Source organism: Pithys albifrons, chromosome 4, assembly GCF_047495875.1.
Source record: "Pithys albifrons albifrons isolate INPA30051 chromosome 4, PitAlb_v1, whole genome shotgun sequence".
NCBI lineage: Eukaryota > Metazoa > Chordata > Aves > Passeriformes > Thamnophilidae > Pithys > Pithys albifrons.
In genome coordinates, this window is record NC_092461.1 from 73,042,636 (window position 1) to 73,064,798 (window position 22,163).

Sequence of the window (22,163 nt, forward strand, 5' to 3'; positions counted from 1 at the left end):
TGCAGATCAAAGCCTTGGAGGAAAAAAAAAATTAAACCTTTCGTTTGGGGTCAGTGCAATTATCTGCACCTTTTCGAGATGTTTCCATTCATTGCTTCAAACTTGCAGGAATGAAATAAAGTATTTGCTTCTAAGTGTTACTAAATGATATAAAGAGTGGGTAAGTACCGATACCTTTTCCTTCTATAGCAGTAGCAACTGGCAAGAATAGAAATCATTGAAGAAAGAATAACATCACACATATTCTATATGTACTCAGTATTAAATTCTAGGCTACATTTTCACCACCCTTATATAGAAAGCACACTTTTAATCTTCAGATTGGTATTTCAGTAAGTAACCACAATGAGCTGAAAGATACCCTGATCTTACTGTCTATTGTCCTCAGTTTTTCCTGACAGCAGTTAAAAATCATAATACCATTCTTTCTTTTTTTTCCCCATTAGCCAATGTTTTTGTCTGCATTCACCAATACTTTTAGTAGAAGATTGATTTTTTCAGGCTTTTCTTAGTTTATTTTTCAGTGCATCTTGAAATACTGTTTTCCCTTTTATAAATTTAATACTGCTAATCTGCTTACTAAAGCATTAACAACTGGAATAAGGTCAAAAAAACAAGTGCATCTTTTCATGTATACTTGCACATCAGCTGAGATTTGTTTTTTTCATGAGGTTTTAACTCATTTTTAAAGTATATCCAGCCTGTTGACAAAAGAGCTTCATTTAAATGAGCTATGTAATCTTTACCAGCAGTCTGTGGAGCAGATTTGACAATAAAGAAATATCTCATTACCTAGGAGCTTTGTATATTGTACAGGTGTAACTTGGTAGTTGAATAGTATAAAAAGATAAATATTAACTGGATTTTGCTAGTAAATCTGTCATTCTTGCAGTGCCAAAATCTGTAGAGTTGATGTAATTGCTGTTGTTTGAGTTGTAACAATGAATGGAACTGATAAGGCTTATATCATTTACATAGAACTTAGCATTCACAGTGCAATGTTGAATTAATATGACACACACATTGGGTCCTCTGATATAAGATTAGCATCATGAAATAGAGAAAGTGTAGATTTAAAGGTGACATATTAGTCTCTGTTCAGCATGTAACGGTAATCTGCTCAGGTCTGAAAATCATAGTAGGCTACTACTGATAGCAGTGATTAGTAGTCAGTGCTTGTTCTGTTAGTTGCATTTTGGTTTGCAATAAGATGATGTCTCAAGAGGCACTAGTACAGAATTCCAAAATAATGTTATGTTGTATCCAGAAGGCCAGTTATATCAGTGTCAATCAAGAGTAGCATTGAAAGAGTTATAGTCACTGAATGTAAAACAGAGTTGTTTTTTAATAAAACAATTCAGTGAAATAATCTTAGTGTCCTGTACTGTCAATACCATCAAATAACTATGGTTTTAGCTGTTTAACATAGCAATCAGATGCCTAAAGATCTATCCCTGGATACAGTAATGTCAGCAACACACCCTTCTTCATGGCACACTATAATTTCAAGTCTCCCTGCTGCCTTCACTTGAATCTGCTGTTGCTAATCAGCTCTAGAAATTAATAATTTAAATCGGATTAAAAAAAAAACAAAAAAAAAACAAAAACAAAAGCCAAAGAAAATACAATACCAAAAAAAGGGGAAAAAAACCCAAACACCCCCCCAATCCCACCAAACCCAAAACCAAAACAAACACACTCCCCTCCCCCCCCCCAAAAAAAAAAACAAACAAACAGAAAAATAAACCAAACAACCAAACAATCCCACCACAAAACCAGAGCCCAAAAATCTGAGTTATCTCTGGAAAGCTGAGTTTAACTAGTTCGGTTAACATGCCCAGGGTACAGTGTGGCAGAGATATGAGTATAATACACTTTTGCAGGGTTACACTCAAAAGCCTTGATATTAAAGCATGCTTTGTCTTTCAGTCTATGCCTTCTTCACAGAGAGAACCTGATTCATGCTCAGTATATGACTGCAGAGGTACATAAGCTTTCCAAGTGTTTTTGAGAATTGATGATGTATTATTTTATGATGGTATTTACTGTGACTATCTCTAGTTCATTCATGTTTGCCTGAGCTGAATTGAGCCTATTGTTTACTAAGATTTCTGCTCATCATCATCCTACATTCTCTATGATATTCCATTTCCAATGATTTCTCTTCCAGGAGGGATGGGAAAGATCTTTTTTCTTTTTTTTTTTTTTTTTTGAATAATCCTATAAGTTTTGCTTAAATATTAGATCCAGAGCTCCATTTCTTTGTGATAATGATCATTCCTGTCTGCTTTGACAATTTTAGCTTCTGGGTTGCTTTGTGTTTTTCTGGCATCTCAATTGGTTATCGTTAATGTTAAATGGCTTAGATTCATAACATTTCATCAAAATATGGTATTGGTGGGCTGAGTCTAGAGAGAGTTCTTGGAAATGCTCTGCCCATCTGTTTCTCTCATCTGCCTCAGCCATGTATATTTTTCCATTCTCGTTGATGCCTAGTCCATGTCTTCATTTTAATATCCGTGAATGGTTTTAATCGCTTGGTAATTATCTCCTATGTACCTACTGTAGCTGCAACATCATCTTCAGCTACTTGTTCTTTTAGATGTTTCAATTTGCATTTGCATGGATTTTTTTTTCAGTCTGGAATCATCCTTTCTTCAGAGTAGTTATGTCTCAAAGCCTCTGTAATCAGAGAAACTCCCATTTCTTAAGCCATGTGGTTGAGTCTGCTTCCTGCTTTTCAGAAGAAAAAACTTCAGGAAAGGTAAAGGAAATTTCAGTTGGTCCTTGAAGAAAAACTCACAAAGCCTTTTTTTTTCCCATCATAAAATATTATTGCAAATTATACTCCATGTTATGGCCTACATTTGTTCTTGTTTGAATTTACTATATCCAAGCATAGCTATGGAAAGCCTTGATCAGACTCTGACAGTTCAAATTACATCAGTTTTCATTAACAGTTGGATTTCTTAATCACAAATAGGCATCCTTAACACAGACTTCACAGTTTGATCCAAATAAACCAACCAACTTGTTTCTCTGTCTTTGCTGAGCACCAATAGATGGAGATTTACTCCAATACACAGATAGGCACATTGCTGTCACTGATGAATTTTATCCTGAACCAAAATAACAGACCTTATAGAGAAAAATCAGGTTGCAGTGCTTTATTCTTGATCTAAAAAATGCCAAACCACTGTGTGAAGATGATTTATGTATATGGTAGCATTACATAGCAATAAGCATTGTTCCTCTCTCTTACTGTAGGACCACTGAGAGGGTCAAGAATGTTTAGAGAGGACAATATTTTTAAAATATGTGGCTGATAATAAAATGGAAACATTTACTAATGTCTATAGGCAGTCAATAGATTTCTAAAGACTTACAGTTTTCACCAGAATATTTCTATGAAAAAGTCATACCACATACAAAGATGGTTCCCTCTTTGAAATGTGAGTCCTCTTTGCATACTGCATTTAGTAAAGGAAATACCAGTATAATTTTGTAACAGAAGCAAAATAACTCACAAAAAAAAGCAAACTGCTTGGGCTATCCAAACAAATTCAGCCTGAGCAAACACCTGCCAGGCACAATTTTAGCTCTAATGTTTAAAGTTTGACAAAATTTTAAAATAATATTTTGAGACAAATAGATCAAAAGTCATGCCTATATTAATATCTGTTATTCTATGTGATTGAGAATCTTGCCATTTTAATGTAACAGACACTTTGCATATAAGTATGTACTCCAAATGCAGAGTACATGAGGGGACCAGGAGAAGCAGGCACTGATCTCTTCTCTGTGGTGACCAGCGACAGGACCTGAGGGAATGGCCTGAAGTTGTGTCAGCGGAGATTTAGGTTGGATATTAGGAAAAGGTTCTTTACCCAGAGGGTGGCTGGGCACTGGAACAGCCTCCCCAGGGAAGTGGCCACAGCACCAAGCCTGACAGAGATCAAGAAGTGTTCTAGATGCTGCTCACTCTGTGTTCTTAATGGGGCCACATGCCATTTGATGTTTAAACAAAACACCCCTCATTTTGGGTTCATTGTCAAATATGTCTGAAGTCTGTGTTGGTCTAGCCCAATGCAGCTAGACTCTGAAACAAAACATAAGCAGGGAAAAATCTGGGGTTCATGTGAACTTCCAGGCAACAAAGTAAAAGTGTTCTGGTCTATATAATATGCAGTCACTTCTTCATATGTGCGATTTTCTTTCAGTTTAACTTTTCCTTGCAGTATAGAGAATCCAAATATCGTGATAGCATTAATGAATGAGGATCTAGAAACAATGCCACTAGAATAATTAATTAGGCTTGAATACGCCTCAACTTCAAATAATATTATATGCTTTTTAATCCTGTTCGATCCCTCAAATAAGAAATTATAGATTCATATATTGGCTTCATTTGAATCATATCACTGAAGTCAGGCATGAATTTAATGAAATATCTAGATTTATCATAGCAAAAAACTTAAAACTGAGAACAGATTAAGGTACCCTGAATCATATATAGTAAGATATATATATTTACATATAATATAAATATTATAATAATATTTAACAATTTAATAATATAATGAAAATAATATATATAAAAATATACTATAATTAATATGAGATATATGTGATATCTTTATAGTAAGATAGCAATGTCAGCTAGTTCACATGTCCTTTCCCCAAATTTATGATGTTATTATTGATTATATTAATGCCACATATAGCAACTAATTAAAGTAATTAAATTACTATGGAGTCATATGCTGTCCTCTGCTGTGAGTCACAGAGGGGAGCCACAACACAAGGGAGATGCAAGTGAAGTCCCAAAGCAGAATGGCAAATACAACTCCTTGAGAATGTCATTAATCCTCTCCAGCAGTTTCCAAAAGTGTCTCTCCAGCAAAACCATTGGCTCACTGTTTCTTCGTTTGCAGAATGAAGACTAGAAGACACTGAAAAAATTGACACCTCCCATGTAGCCATGGCAGACTCAAGAATGACAGAAACAATGATCCTGGGGTTTCCATTCCTTTTGAATTCCCAAAATCTGGAGTTTGGTCATGTTTCCTTTTTCCTTCAGTCCTCCTCCCACAGCAAGGTAAGCATCTAAACCAAAGTGAATTTCATATAAATATTTGGCTGCTGTACATATTCCCACAGTGGAGACGGATGCTGTTACCTTCTCTGCCAGCATTTGGCTTGATGTGTTCAGAATACTTAGGAAAAATCTTGTTTCTCAAATAGTGGGAAAAAAAAAAACACACTGAAAAGTAGTGTTAGCAACAATGTCATGTTTAACTCATGCATGCTATGCCTTCTTAAGTCTCTACATCTGACAAAAACTATAAAAGATAAGGAAATGCTAAAAATTATATGTCTGTTATATAATAAGAGGACCCACAGGAATAGTATTGGTGTCTGTAGAGACAGGGAGATATGCCAAAGCCTATGAAATCTGCTTTTGGGCTAGAATTGCTCTTTAGCTAAGTTTCTTGAGATTTTTCTTTTTTTGAATCACCCCTCAGCTAGGGGACTGCTGTTGACTCAGGAACTCACTTGGTCTCTCTTAGGTTAGCGGATCTGTCAATTTATTCTAAGCTTGCAGGCAACATTATTTGGTCAAGTTGTTACTTTCTCACAGACCTGTATTTCTGACCATATGAATAAATGTTATTTATGTTGCAATTAATATTGTAAAGATAATAAATATTTGATTTAGGCTTCATTATGTTAGGTACAATAATGTGTTTTCAAAATAGGAGATGCATTTTTAAATAAGACACAATAGTATCAGCTTTCATGAACTTTTAACTTTGAAAGGAGAAACATTAGCAAAGGTTGTATTGGACACCAGCCAGAATAAACTGCCAATTTCAATAAATTATAGCAAATTTTAAGTACCCAAATCTCAAAACTTTTGAATGTCTTCTGATTCTCTCAACACAAGGAGTTGGATAGACACTGAACTGAATAACCACCAATCCTTTTCACTGTTTACTGACAAATCCTTTCATATGCTCCCTCAACCACAATTTTCCTTATCACAACAACATATCTTGCAATTATTCTAGTTTTTTTATGTAAGTGAGCATTTTGATAATCCAAAAATTAGTTTTCTATTTAATTTGTTTTTCTAGGGCTGGAGCAGATTGTTTTATTAAAATGTCCTAAGTTGTTATGTTATGTTTTATTGTTTCCTTTCTCACCAGCATTCTTTTTGAGACACCAGACTAGTATTGAGTGAGATTTGAAAATAGTTGAATTAACAGCAGACAAGCAGGCAGATACAGATTTCAGGAACAAAATAATTCATAAAATAGGAGGAAAGAAGATATGGTACTTAGAAAAGGTTCTTCAAACTGGAAAATGTACTATTTGGGGTTAGGTTTTGGCTGTGATTCAGGTTGATTTTTTTTTTATTTTTCCATTGAGCTTTTCAACCTTCCCTCATGTTATTTTTAATATACAGCAACTGAAGAACAAATATTATGTACAATTATCTGTTTTAATATTTTACAGACTCATTGACAAAGATGCAGCATAATCACAGCTTCCATGGAATCTAATGGGACTTGTGGAAACCCAGTACCTCCGAAAATCAGGCCATTCACTTTGTAGATGTGCATTAATTACTCTCTAGGTTGTAATAGCTCACTTGATATTACTATAATCCACATTCTTTTGAAAAAGTGTATTTTTCACCTGGTACACCGCGCTTGCTCCTAAAGAGCAGTCATATCTTATCATGTAAAAGCTTCTTTAAAACTGATCCAATTATTGACCTGTGGCATTGACCTTAATGAAATGTAATATTTCCAAAGGAATGGTACAATCCATTGTGTTAATCTGGTTGACAGGCATACTCTTGAAGGCTTCATGCTAACAATAGCTACAGAATTTATTGAAATAATTAACTTGATGAAACACAAACGCATGTATTTCCACTAAGCAATGAATTAGGTGGTGTAAATTTTCATTTTCTCAATTACCACTCGTCTAGAATATGCAGCAGTATTTGCAGAATTTGCCAGAACCCACTGCTGCTTTCAAAAACATTCTGTGTCGGTAGATTTTTGGATCTCCTTAAAAATTTTCCTTCTAGACTTGGACTTTCCACATTTTGTTTATGAGTTCCAAATACTTGCAGATTAAGGAAAAGCTGTGATTTCTAGGATAAATGTTATCTTTTCTATATGTCTATATAAAATCCTTTTCTTAAATAGTGTCCCTCTCAGCTACAGTATTTAGTTCAATTTAGTGCTGTTAGATGCTTTCATGTCATGTGTTATAGCCGGGTAGATTAATAGGAACTTCTATATGGAAATTTCTTTCCTGTTATTGTTCTCCCTGAGCAGTTGATGGCTAAGTTAATTCTCTTTAGTTTTGTCATGCACTAAAGCACACATTGCCAAGCTATGATAAGCTTTACACAGGGAAAAAAAAAGCCCTTGTGTCCATCAAAGTCTTAAACTTGCATTTTAAAGTTTGGCCTGACCTGATGTGCCATTCAAAGAGCTTCAAAAGATTATTTTCTTTAAGAAAGGTTCAATATGTCCTGAGGCTATCGGTTTTGAGTTAAACTGGGTGAAGTAGAAATATTTTACTCATCAGCTTTGCAGTCACAGAGTTTGCCTCAGCTAGAACAAAACTGCTGAGGCATTTAGAGAAAATTAACCCCCCATCCTGGCAGCCAGATGTGACTGGTTTCTGATGAATGCACATGAGTGGGCTGAAAAACCAAGAGACTGTGAAATTCCTGTCAGGTCCGTACAGCACAGAATGGGCTATTGACTGCTTTCTATATTTCCCTCCATCATTCTTCTTGAACGCTGCCATTAATTTCCTCTCCTGCACTGACTTGGAATTTAATTTTTTTGCCTGTTTTTTTTATTATTATTGTTATTTCTCCTTCCTCCCTGCACCTTCCTGCCTCTCCCCCCTGCCCAGGCCCCCCATTGCTGTTGCCATGGCCAGTGGTGTTGGCGTTGCCGCTGGTGGTGTTGGCGTGGCCATCCCAGCTGCCGGCGCTGCAGAGGCGGCAGAGCAGGGACTCGCTGGCGGCGTGGTGGAGCCAGAGCGGCCTCTCCAGCCAGGCTGGGCTGGCGAGGATCCAGGCAGCCTCTCAGGAGAACGCTCAGAAAATATTAGCTGTGCAGGTAGGTGATTGCAGGGAAGTCGGAAAGATCATTCTGATCTAGATTGAAAAGCAAATGATGGGTAGTGTGATGAAGCATTAAAACCATATCCCATCAGAGTTTTATAAATTTTTAACCTCTTTAATAAACTGGAATTGCATGAAGGATGAATTCAGTAAGTTAGCACATATACCATGCATAGATTGAAAAAAGAGGGGGAGATTAGATTTATTTCTCACAAACCTTTGAGGAGATTATTATAAATACATTGACTATAAATATTTGAAACACAGAGTGGCACTGCTATTGCTGCTCAGTTGTTTTAGAAGATGTTTTTGTGTCCTGTTTTGTGCAAATATTATTTCCGTGGTAAACAGTATTGTCATTTTCAGTGGGTTTGTATTTAATTTCTTTAGAATGATACTATTTTTTGAAGTATTATACCTTCCTATCTCAGTTATTTCTTCTTGTTTGTAAAAAAGCAACATTGTGGGGATATGAGATTTAAAAATGGTTTACAACGATGTATGGTTTTTCATTTTATGTCTTGTTCCCCAGATGAATATATTTACTAGGGAAAATACCTACTATACAATATAGTTGGAATGTTCTTGTTCTTTTTGTCTTGTGCTATGGTATCTTATTTATATTTTTGTAAAGCCACTCATTTCAATCTCTTCCCATAGTGAATGGCCATAACTAGATGGCATTTGTGAAGGGTTTTTAAAAGACTTAAGTGAAATATTTCTTACTCCTTGTGAAAGAAGTTATATTGCTGATGCAGCTTTAGTGCAGCATATTCTTGCAAACTCTGTTGTCTAATTTTGTAACAGTCAAGCTTTGTTGTATGATTGCGGAAACAATTTTATTACATTTTAATATTATGTAATTATACCCCACAGTTAATATCCGATGCATTAAAGCAAAATCTAAAGTGAGTAAGTTCTAGAATTTCCTTAAATTGCATCAGCGTCATGATTTGTTTTCAGTATCTAAGAAGATTTTTATTTTAGAATTTCAAGTTTCCATATATGTTCTATGGAATAGTATATGTTCTACTACTTATGTTCTACTTAGGTAAATGATTTAGAAAATTCTAATCATATTAAAATCAGAAAGTCAGGAAAAATAAATAAGATAAAAATATAATCAGATTTTATACTTTGTTTATAATTTTTAATATTCTCTTACGGAAATCTGTGGAATTTGGGGTTGTTATACATGCTAGATATTGCACTGCCAGTGAAAACAATTTTTTCATTCAAATTCCCCATTTAGCATTTGAAAAACTGGAAAAGCTCCTTTTTTATTTTTGCAGGGTGATATCTGGGATGATTTCTGTTCTCTCCTGTGTTGAACTATTCCAGTAGTGAGTAGATGAACAGGGATGATCTATGTGCAGCCCAAAGCTCATGAATAACATTTACTGTGATGTAGAAGCCACAGGTGGCAGCTGGTTTCCTCACCCACAAATCTTTACATCAATCTAATGTTTTGCAATATTTTAATAACTGTACTGCAAACCTCATACACAACTGAACTTCTCTGTCAAAAAATAATCCAGGTAACAATGGATGAGTTTTTCAGAAAACCTTCACCTTAGCATATGTTTTTCCATGCATGCTGTTCATGCTGAAAAGCTGTGGCTGTAAATCTTGTCACCCTGCATAACTCAACCAGTTAGAAACAGGCCCAAACTAAGCTTTTCCATGTAACTCCCAGCAGCATTAGGAGAGGTTCAGATCTGAGTAACTCAGACTTTCCAAAGCCAATGTCTTGTTCCAAGTATAGAAAACACTGTTTCCTATCTGCTTTAATTATCCTTTACACCCTTTTCTGATATTGTAATCCTTTTCTGGTGTTCTGTTTTCTTACTATGTTTTTATGGGGTTTGACCGATAATACCTTACAACTAAAATAATGAACAAGACAAAAATATAACATTAAAATGGGAAATAGCTCAGCTAAGAGCAATTACCAAGGTGTTTAGAAGAGTATTTCCCTCTAGCAATGTGATGTTTTTATACTATAGAGGTCTTGGCAGTGGTTTAATTGTATAGGGACTGGTGTCTTTGTAAATCAGATCAGTCTATTCTTTTATCAATTAGGTTCTTATATTGATGACATTCAACATAGTGGCATATGCTTCCAAAATAAGATCTGACCATCGTTCCTCTCCCTTCCTTTTCTCTCAGCCAGAAATATGCAGTTTGTTGTTCCTAAGGACCACCTTATATTAAAGCATGAGAACACACTGCGCAGTGTGTGGCAAAACGGTGATTCCTGCTCACAGGAGCTTGTGTCCCAGCAGCTACCTTGAGCAGAACAAGCAGGAGCAGGTGAATGACAGAGGAAGAGTGCATTAGGAGAGTCAGTAGATACAGTACATTGGCTGCCTAAGTGTTTTCTAATATTTTACAGAAGCCGTGACCTGGGTGAGATCCAAAAGGAGACTTAAAAGTAGATAATGGAGGAGGTTTTGGCCTTTTCGCCAGGTGCTTTTTAACTAGCAACACTCTCCAGTTATACACAGCAGCACACTTTGGAGGAAATTGTGATGTGAAAATAAAAAGATGTCCAGACTGGAAGACAGATTTGGCCAGAGTTTCTTCATTACTTTTCAATACTAGTAGTGTTTAGTCACATGAATAGATTTTTTTTTTTCAACTAAATGTGATTTTTATTTCTATGAGGCACCTTTTATTTCAATCAAACTTTGAAATATATTTTTTCCTGGGGTTTATCATGATCTTTGTAGCCATTTAACTTTTTCAATATTTAATATGTGCATTGGAAACAGCAATAATTAACCAATTACTTAGTCTGTGTATGTTTTGTGAATGTACTTCTGGCAAAAAATGTCATTTTATAATAGAGGATGTTAAAATAAAAGGATAATATATTCTCCCATATTAGTAGCAAATAAGAAATATGTTAGCAATCAAAATAAATGCCAGAGCAGAGATCAATGACTGAACAGATTTATACTTCCAATTTTGGCTCTTCATCTATTTCTTTTCCTTTTTTTTTTTTTCAGAGCAAAGTGCAGGGCCGTTTCTTGAGCAAGACTATCTCATCTTCTGCTCTGCCTTTTTTCTGATCCATTTCAAGTTTTTCAAATTTCTTTACTGCAATCTGACTGCAATTAGTAGCAAAGATTATGATCCAGAGATATTTTTGATAGGAGACATAATGCTGAAAGTGCCTCAGAAGTGCATGGGCAGTGCTCTGTTCATTTCTTTCTGAAGTTTATGTACATGTACAATGGCTCTGAAAAGAGACTTCATTTTTATTGTGGCAGCCAAAGAAAGTTTGTTTGTGCTCCACCATACATAGGCTTTTCAGGTATTTTACCATCACTGTCAGCACAGTTGGTATTCTGTGGTTTCCCAGTTAATTTCAGTCTTCAAAAATTCTTCTACAATTACAAAATAAATTTTTAATCCAGCAGAAAATATTAAAAGTAATCTTTAATTTAGAAAAAAAACTGGTAAAAATGTAAAGCTTTTTGTCCCAAATGTGTACAGGCAAGGTATTTATTATGTTAATTAATTTTGCTTTTCCAATAATGTTTTGGAGTTTCAATAACCTGGCTCTTGAATAAGTTCAATTAGCTAATTGCAGAAATTATATATGATGGCAGATGTAGCTTTAGCTGGGACTGTGCCTGTGCTTTAATCCTAACAGTCTTCAGTTTAGACTATCTTTTCAGATAACTTATTTTGACTATAGTTATATCAGAATTATATTTGAGGGTGAAAGGGCTACAAAACCAGAATATCATTGCTATTCTCATTGTAACTTTAAAGCATTTCATACATACGTTTTCTGATGGTGGCATGGCAAAGGTCCCATTTTAATAAATGTAAGATTATTGGTTTAGTTTTTAATGGATCAGCACCTTTGCACACCAGTGATATAAGAATATATAATCGGAATTTAGTTTGGAAACTCCTTAGTTGGAGGCAGTTTTACTCTTTTTCGTCACGTGAAAAGAGCTACATAAGGCACCAAAGAATGAAGCATCAACACAGTGGCTGTCGCTCTGATTGCAGAACGCTGTGATTGTTTATATGGTTTCTTCAATTGTACTCAAATTGCTTGTTTATCTTGAAATCTTTAAAACATTTCAGCAAAGCTGTTGTCACTTGAAACTCCACTGTACTGAACTACACCAGTTTACACTAGAAAAGAGTTTTGGTATGTTTTGTTTTGTCTTTATTTGAGCAGTTCTGCAGAGGTCACCAGAGAAAGGAGTGACTATTCTTTACTAAGGCTTTGAAGCTTTGATGATTCTACTGCAGACATCTCAGTGGATACTGATTCTTAATGGAGGAAACATATTACTGACTGTGCAGAATCTTTGGTTTTCATGACACACTGTTTCACCTCCTTACAAGAAAGCCATTGCGGTTCCACTGAGACCAAGTCAAGCTATAATCCTGCATGTTAAAAGCAAGTTTACCCCTTTGCTCTGTGAAAACAGCACATTCTTAACTTGCCTCTTAGCTGTCAGGTGGTAGTCAACTTAAGTACATCTTTTTTCTCTGACTTATTAACACAGGTGTGTTATGGTGTCCCTCAGGGCTGATGCTCTTCAAAATCTGTATGCCTTCTCTTTTATTTTTCTCTGTTATGGGTTGAGTTATCACCATTTATGCTGATTGCACTCAGTTGTGTCTTTTTTGCCTGCTGATTTCAGTTTAGCAGTCTTGCTGTTTCTGCCTTGTCTTGGAGACATATGGGGTTGGATGACAGATAATGTTTCTTAAGGGGACATGGCTGCACACCTTTTAATTAGTTTTAAGCTTTTGTGTTTAGTCACGTTTATTCATAGTAACCATTTAAAATGTTGAAGTTAAAATTTTCTGGGTTTATTATTAATTTATAAAGTATTTATTTTGTACATTGTAGGGGAATTGAGACCAGCTATTTTTGTTTCTCCTAGAGGGAAATGCTTATGGGTTGAAAAATGTGCTACCTAGTTAATTGGGTTCTAAAGAAACTGGAAATCACCAGCCAGTATTATAGTTCCTAAAAGTACATGGCTTTCTGTTCAAATGCTTATGAATTTTGGATAATAACATCTGACATTCTTCAAAATATGATCTGACATTTTATTTGAATTCTTAAAGCAGTTGTTTTTATCTAGATTTTTCTAGATTGACTTGATGACTCTGACAAGCATTTGGCAAATTCTTAGAGTTTACATATCATGTAGGTTTGGTGGCAAATGCAGCTGCCATGCCATGGAATGGACACACTAAATGTTCATGACTGTTTATTTTGTTGCTGCATCATGAAAATGACCTTTCCGGTGAGAGAATGGAAAGTCATCTCAAAATAAGCCAAACTCACAGAAGAAATTAGAACTTGCATGATTTCTTTGCCTCATTTTCATGGTCTGTGATCTTGCAAAACTCCAATATCTTTATTCTGACAAAATTTCCTTTACCATTTTGAAGTGAAGTGTACATATAACTTGGCACAACTCAGCTCCATTTAGGTTTTTATGCCACTTACGCCTTAACATGCCAAGCTTCCTATGCTTATAAATTTTATTTTGCAAAACATTATATCCAAAATCTTATATAGCAACTAACATTTCCTGGCATGCATGGAAACATCTAACTGTTTCAATTCTTCTATGGCTTCACTAAAAAAGTTTCTTTATAAGAAGGAAACATGATATGAATCCCATAGTTAGGTCACCACCTAAAAGCTTTGGCGTATAGTAAGAAGATTCTTTAGACTCCCCAATTAAGAAATTCAGAGTTTAAAACTGGATGGAGTTAAAACGTGTTGAAACACTTCATCATGAATTCAGAGGTTTTAAAAAAATGTTATTGTGCTTGATGGCTTTTCCAGAATCTGAAGACAACTGGGTTTCTATTTCTTGAAGTAGCAAAAATTTTAGTTTTTTACTTAAGTAACTAAAATCTGTGTTGCAATGTTTGCACAAAATACGCTAAATTAGGTTTCTATAAATAACTGTAATTCTAATATTTCTAAACTGAGTACCTCATTTCTGTAATCTTAATAATTTTCTTGTAAGATAATTTTTTAGACTCCAAAATCTCCAAGAATATAAACAAGTATATTGACTCTTACATTGATCATAAACAGAGTTAGTGCCAATAAACCTCTTTGCCACTTTAACCAATGGAGTAAATAACAACTGTAATAGACTGCTATCTCTTATTCACTAATTTATAGCTCAACCTTTTTGCCTAATCAAAGTCCTTCAGTTTATAGTGTCTGCTTTTCCCAACCCAGTGTCTGTGCTGCATCTCATCCCAGATGACTGTCAGACTTTCCTGCACTTGACTCATTCCCAGACTGCTGGCCCAGCCATTTCTGCTCTCTGTTCAAGCTTTTTTTCTAGGATGTCTGGCACTGCCTATTGATTTCCATTTTCATCTCTTCCCTTGATGTTTCCTCAAGTCCTAGCCTCCACCTTTTCTTTCCAAACAGTGGTCATCTTCTTTTGCCTTCCAGCTTCTGAGACTTGCCAGTTCCAGTCTTCACCCTCACTTGACAGACCACGGACAGCTTTCCTTCTCTGCAGCTCAGTCTTATATCCTCATAAGCCTTCTTCAAATCTTAATGTTGCTTCATTTTGGCTCTTGCATATCAAGCCATTTCATCTTCCTGCAATATCTACTGGGAAAAATGAGAGCACAAGAAGAACATCTCTACTCTAAAGCCCCTAAACCCAACTCAAACCCCATCAGTCCTGAGATACTACTGCTGCAGAAGCATTACCTATCCCCAGGCTCGAGTTTTTCAAACTAATTTTCAGACCTATCAAGTTCAGGTTAAGATTTACTAATTATGGGCAAATTGTGTTCAGCTGCCCTGGCAAAATGCCAAGTGCCAACCACAGAGTCAGAGCCCCCTCAACCCCAAGGGAAAGGGAGGGGAAAAAACTAGAACTAAAACTGAAAATGTCAAGCTTTTTATATTTACAAAGAAGACAGAAAACAAAAAGCCAAATGCAACATATAGAAAGGTAGGAAGAAACAACATATAACTCCACACCGAGTCACTCAACCAGTAATACAGATTTCACCACCCAGACCCACAAAACACCCCAAAAGACTCCTCACAAGAGATACCTGGCAAGAGAGGAGAAAAAATGAACAATAAAAAAATAAATGTTTACTTCTTGAACTCAAACACAGCGGCAGAGTAGCGGTGAGCGACAGTGAGGCCTTGGCTGCCCAGAAGAACACACACGTCCTGCCCAGTCAAGTAGCCATGGAGGAAAGAGTCAAAGGTGTCTCCCTCATTCACTTTTATACTTGTTTTGGCATCAGATGATATGAAATATCTCTTTGGTTGCTTAAGTCAGGTGATGCTTGTCCCTTTAATCTATGTCATACTATCTGGGCCTACTAAAATTAAGGCCTAATCTAGGCCTAGCTAAAACTAAGGCCAAAAATACCACACTGTTTTAAGAGCCTCGTGGTTCCGAAATTTTGTTAGTAGTAGTGTATGACCCATTCCTGTCATTTTTCTTAACTTACCAAAGAAAACAAGCAACTGAGTTCAACGCCTAAGTTTTTGATATATTTTAATTGGATTAAAAAAGTAATAGAATGGATTCTACAAAAGCAAATGGGTGGCAACTCTCACAATGCACAGTGCCCTCAGCCCTACCTACAATTGAGGAGAGTCTTTCTTATTAGAGAAAAATTAGTTGAAATGGTTTAAAGACCAGTGTTTCAAAATCCAGAGATAATTGAGTCAAGCTCTTCCTAGCAAACTCTATAGGAATCCTTGAACTTTGGTGAGATTTTAGCTGTTTTGGGACAAACAATCAGAATGTCTCAAAATATTTTATTATGGTTCTGTGAAAAGTTTAAGGCTAAATTATATGTAACACTGAGGTTTATGATGATGATTCTGTAGCTCATGAATCTCTCTTTTGAGACCTTGGCCAAATACAACAACCTCTCAAAGGTCAATTATTTGGATCACAAAATTCCCTTCCCAAGTAAAACCACAACAGTTTTGTATGTACTTGTTCCTTAAAGACACCAATGGTTGTTTTGATTGACAACAAAATTCAGCAATGATCTGACAAGTAAGATGGTTATTCAGCTGTTATGTGTCAAAAAGAAAATGAAACAACACTTCACAGTTTTTCTTCTCCAGCAATTGACAGAAACCTTCAGTGTGTAATTATGAAAAGTTAAATAAAGCCCATTTTTAGGAAGACGAGATTAAGGATAGGATTTATGAAATTATTCTGTTGCCAAATGAGCAAATGCTTAGCTCTGGTTTTATAAGTAAAAACTAAGGAATAAAATTTCTTTATCCAGTACAGCAAGTAAAGGCTCAGAGAAAAGACATTTTAAATTAATGAGTCAAACTTGCAACATCACTTTGGGCTATTTGAAGTTTAGTAACCTCCTTCTACCCATTTTAGACATATATCAAAACACAGGTTCAATGATAAACTGTTTACATGTTGAAAGCTCATTCTTGGCAGCTCTTCTGCATTTGTTGTCACCTGAATTAATTATGGTAGCTCAGAACATCTCTAGTAAACATGTTGATATATCATAGATTATAAACTCATCTACTGAACTCTTAACTATGGTTGCAAAGTAGATTATTTTGTTTAAAGACAGCAGTTTAAAAATTTAGACATTTAATTTAATTATCCTCTCCCAGAAGTATAAGAAGAAATCAGAATCCTAGTGTGAATACATTATACTTGCATAAGAAAACTTACAGGAGCATTTTTGCTTCAAACTCAATAATTTTGCTTATAATCACTAACTATGTTTTTGTTTTATAGAACCAGTATGATTTGAAAAAAGAATAAAATTGCTTTTAAAGTACAAAAATAATTATGAACCACTTGAAATGTAATGTCTGTATTTTATTTCTCATCAGAATTCATTAGTGTGTAACATCAATAATTTAGCCCATCATTTGCCAACACTGACTTGGCTCAGTAGTTCAATCATGTAACCCTGTAAACTCACTTTCCATTAAAATGAATGTTGCTGACAAAGGATAACTAAAGAGATACTTCATTTATTAGCTAAAGAGATACTTCATTTATCAACATTTTTAAATTAGGAGTTTGGGACCACAGACACTTAGCTGGATAAATTATTCAAAGAAATCTTTGCATTAGGCCTAAAGATGTTTGTAGAATCAAACACAATGTTATCCAGAATTATAACAGCCTTTCATTTGTGTAGCATGTAATTCACACTATAATATTCCAGAAACTAACAAAGCCACCTGCAGAGAATCAAATGACCTACCGGAATGGAATCCTGTCTGTCATGTGCAAAATTGTCAAATGTGTAATACTTATCCTATCTTTTGATTGAATCAATCAAGCATTTCCCTTGGAAAACTCCTTACAACAAACTTCTTGCAACAGTCTCTAGAACCTTCCAAAGTTGCATTTGAGGAATTAAATGCTTTACACTATTTTGTTATGAGCACCTCCTTAAAATCTAGTCACTATCTTCTCCAAATATATCCCTTAAAAACATTCAGGATTCAGTTGTGATACCTCAGCTTTTCCAGCCTTTTCCCTTGTCACCTATTCTTTCTTACCAGGATACTGGCTTCATTTTCAGAACTTCATTCCTTTCTATTTTTATTTTTTTTTTTTTTGCTAACATAATGCAACCTGGACACAAACACTGCCTTTTTAAAAATAAATAGTTAACTGTAGCATGAGAGAACATTATTAATGAAATAAAACCCTCTTATGTCTTTTGCTTATGTCTGAGAAGTAAGATCTGGAAACCAAATCCTTCCTAAGGATAAATCAGTAAATATCTGTCACAGGACTGACATAATATGACTGTCATCTGACTGTGTACTCTGGAGGGCTGCTGCTGGCACTACGGAAGGAACCAATTAAAGACAGAAGCAGAAAGCAAATAAAAATGTTACAATACTAGTCTGGTGTAAGCCACCACATTGCTGTCCAACCCCCTTACTCTTTCCTACCTACCTACATTGAAAATATATGGTTTCTCTATAAAGTAGTACCATCTTTATCCCTTTCTCAAAATTTGTATTTGAGAGACAGGAACCACCCCTCCTTCAAGTGATGTTCTGAGCAAATTTTATTACAGTCTCTGTGCTCACAGGATATTTTAAGTACCTTCTTGTGGTATTTCAGACTGACGAGTGAGGGATCAAATTTTGTTCTTCACTTGAAAGTGTTCTCTTAAGAAGCTTTTTTTCCAAAATTAATGGGATATTCTTCTGAGCTCAAACCCTGTAGTAACTGAGCATGCATGCAGTAGCAGAACAGAAATTTGGTTTTGAGACAAATGAAAAGACACTACTATCAGCTGATTCAGGGGATAGACGAGTTTCGTACAAGTAGATTGTGGTTTTGTAATTTTTTTCTCTTTACTTTTTTTTTGTGAGGTGAGTGTGTTGTAAAGAATTACACCTTAGAGAAGTACTCAGTTGTCAAGAATAATTTTGAAGAAAATGAAAACAGAACCAGTCCTCCTCTAATCGTACTGTATTTTTCATTCCTGTAATACTCAGCATTGATACAAGGGTGCACAGTCTGGATCATTGCTTGACTCAACATCAGTTTTGCCACACCTATTGGTACTGGAGCAGTAAGCTGAGAGAGCTGAAGACCCAGGAAATGCAGTTTCTTTCTTACACTTAACTCTCCTCCTAAACAGTGATGGGTCATAGCAGTTTCTGTGTTGGCTTAGCATGCCAGCCTGTCAAGCTGTCATGGAATTTTACTGGAGCATTTTAATTATCTATAATAACTCCAGAAAATCCCTTTTTTTCATTTGGCTCAGACTTTTCAAAGCTACGAGTTTTAGTGTTATTACAATTTCTAAGATAAGATAATGAAAGAATATACCACAAGGAAACTCTTAGTGCTGTGCTTCACTTCAGTTAACCTTTAGGGACTAAGTCTTTCAAAACAAAAAACATACTTAAAACTGATTCCACTCTTGTCAGTGATGAAATTGGCCTGTCATACTTAGTCAGGGGACTATTTTCCTCAGGTTGAAGACAATATACATACTCTCACTACATGACAATGTAGTGAAACTTTTACTCTGAGGGCTAAAATTACATTTTTGTTTTAAAATGTTAGTGTTGTGGTGATATTTTGCCTTTGGTTCTTTTTAAAATCCTGATGGTTTAAGGGCATAAGCAAGGCAGATTTTATAAGGCAAGGCACTATATTTTAATAGACTGGAAAAAAATGGACAAGCTTTTGAGTACACAAACCCTTCCCCTTAGTAATTTATTGTATCTTTGATAACTGTCTGGAGGGTGTTGAGCATTATGTTCTCAGTTTCAGTAAGATATTAATTTCTAGCTATCACTCAGTTTAAAACTTACGTATCTACAACATGCAGCAAGAACTTCCACCTGTATTTGGGTATTTCATAGATCTCAGGATCTTATTTAACTCATTGAAACAATAACTCTCCACATTTTTAGTGACACCTTTGACCTATACAGATGATGAGTCTAACTACTGCTGGTATTACATTGTTACCTTTGTTCTTCATTTATTTCTCATTCTTTTTAACCCCTACTTTCTTCTTAACAGATAGAGGCTGAGAGAGAGGGAAAATTCAGACGACATGAAGAAGGTAACAATCTGACTAGACAGGTCAGATTAGCATTTGTGATTAGTAATCTAAAATGTAATGATGTAGTCTTCTGAAAGAATTTAGAGTTTTTCGTTATTTTCTCTAATTTTCTCAGTTCCGTATGTCTCAGGAATAAAAAGCCATTTATCATCTTTCTCCTCTTGATCATCAAAGAGCTGAGATTTTCCTCTATATAAACCATCAGAATTTTTCATTGCTTTATAGTCCCTCAGACAGCATATAATTCTGCAGCTCAATCTGTAATAGCCTGACAGCATCAGTGTCACCCTGACAGATACAATGCTGCCCGATAACCACTCAGGTTCAGAAGTTGTGCACTTTAGCTTCACCAGTGTGATTTCTGCCTTAGCAAGATAAACACAAAGAAATGTGGCCTGTTTGGGCTGCCTTTTGCCTTGGAATAATTTAAGAAACCTTTTAAGCAACTTGCACCTTTAGGGAATACTTTTAGTGGAGCAGATTAGTGTCAGATGTACAAATTATTTTGAAGCTAAATCAACTTCTTTTGAGAGAAGCCTGTGAGGGGTGTATGGATCCCTCGGAAGCAACATTTGCAGTTCCCTGTATGATAAAGGCAGCTGCCATCTTGGACAGTAATGTCCTTGGGAACATGATGGAGAGAAACCTGAATGAGCCACTCCATAACTTTTCCCTCTTGCCACACTCCTTAGCCTTCAGTAGTTTAAGTTGTCTTTATGGCTGCTCAGTCCAACAGAGATAATTTAACATCTATTTTCAGAGACAATTAATGAATTTGTTTCTAGGTTAATGCAAAACTTTCATTTCTTAAGTCTCTGTGTGTGCTACAGGAACAACAGGAGAAGTGCCTGACACTGTGGAAACTCAGAAGCATGACCCTGTGGTTACAGGGAGGTCTTCTGAAATTTAGGAATACATACTGACTATGGTGAATTCTGGCAAAAAATCAATTCAGTTTCATCTCATCTGTCCATTCTGGGATAGGAAATGCTAGGAAGAAATATTGCATCTGTTTATTCTGTCCTTATCCTCTTCTCTCCATAGCCTCTCAACACGACCATTGCTGGATGTGTTGGACCACTGGCTCTCCACCTTGCAGTTTCTATGTTATGTTAAGCTTACTGGCTTCTAAGGCAAAGGTATGCATTTTCCAATTTGACATTCACATTTTCTTTATAGCTTTACAAGTATTCCTATGGGGTTTTTTGCATACATTTCTGATTATCTTGTTGATTTGCTGCATCTTCTCATATTTCAGGTGTTCTGCATCTGCACCAAAAGGTGGTTTGCAGCAGTTATTCCTTTTTCCCCTTAGGCAGCACATTAAATTATTTACTTCTGAGGAACTGTTTTCTAAGTAAGTTTAAAGTATACCATATGAGAGAACAAGTTTGCACAAAATGTGAATCATAACTGCATAGGTAACACATCTATAAAGAAGCTGATTCTCCAGTTCATTTTACAACACGTCCAAGTTACAGTACTCATCAAACAATAGTATTTTGCACATCTAAACTAAAATTTGTGAGGATAGATCTTATGGGAAATTAAGATTCAAGTGCTTTTGGGGAAGTTATTTTGACTATGGGCATGATGTTTCAAGAAAGGAATTTACATGGCCAAAGTTCATTCCTTGTTCTCTCTTTTTTTTTCCCATCCCCATCAATTGAAGGCTTCTAGGTCTTCAAAAAAGAATACTGTTATAAAATGGGCTTTGTCAGTAAAAAAATCAAGTTACCTCTTTTTCAAGTTTTACAGTCTGGCTCAGATATATTCTATGTTGTACCTTGCTGCTCCTGCAAGACATTAGGTAGAACAGCTGACAAATGAAAAGTCAGTAAGGGCTATTAAGGACTCAGGATCTGATTTTCACAGTTTACTGTCTTTTAAATTCATTAATTTAATTAAAATTACACTTAATTTATGTCTGTGTGAAAATCAAGCATTGATTGCCTTGTATTTTTAGTCTTCATTTCTAATTATTTGAGAGCTACTAGTATATGGAACTGTCAAAATAATGGAGCAAATTAAAGATAAATCACAATATTTTATGTCATTGATATATCAAATAAATGTTTTTCAGTTTCTAAATTTATTATTTTTTCATTGAAACACTTATAAAGCATATGACTATCATAAACTTTATTTACTTTGTACTTTTTTAGGGAAAGAATTGGAAATTTCTCCAAGACTCGGTGCCTCATAGACATTCGATTGAAATGGCAACCAGAATAAAATCAAGTAACAATTATGCTGAAAATCAAGTGAATCCCAGTGAAGTCTATGGTTTAGTGTGAGAATTCATTTTACATGACGGTAATCCATTTATTTAAATCATTCATGGAAATGAGGTCAGAGGTAAAGGTGCAGATTGGTTTAGTGGGGTTTTTCGTTTGTG

General features: G+C 35.4%; 1 protein-coding gene across 1 annotated transcript in view; it reads left to right on the forward strand.

Annotated features, from left to right (window-relative positions):
- Window positions 1-22,163, forward strand: part of LOC139671434 (coiled-coil domain-containing protein 178-like) — a 59,775-nt gene that overhangs the window by 34,500 nt on the left and 3,112 nt on the right. Inside the window, 1 exon segment of the mRNA XM_071554260.1 lies at window positions 8,019-8,156. Coding sequence (XP_071410361.1) covers window positions 8,019-8,156 — 138 coding nt within the window.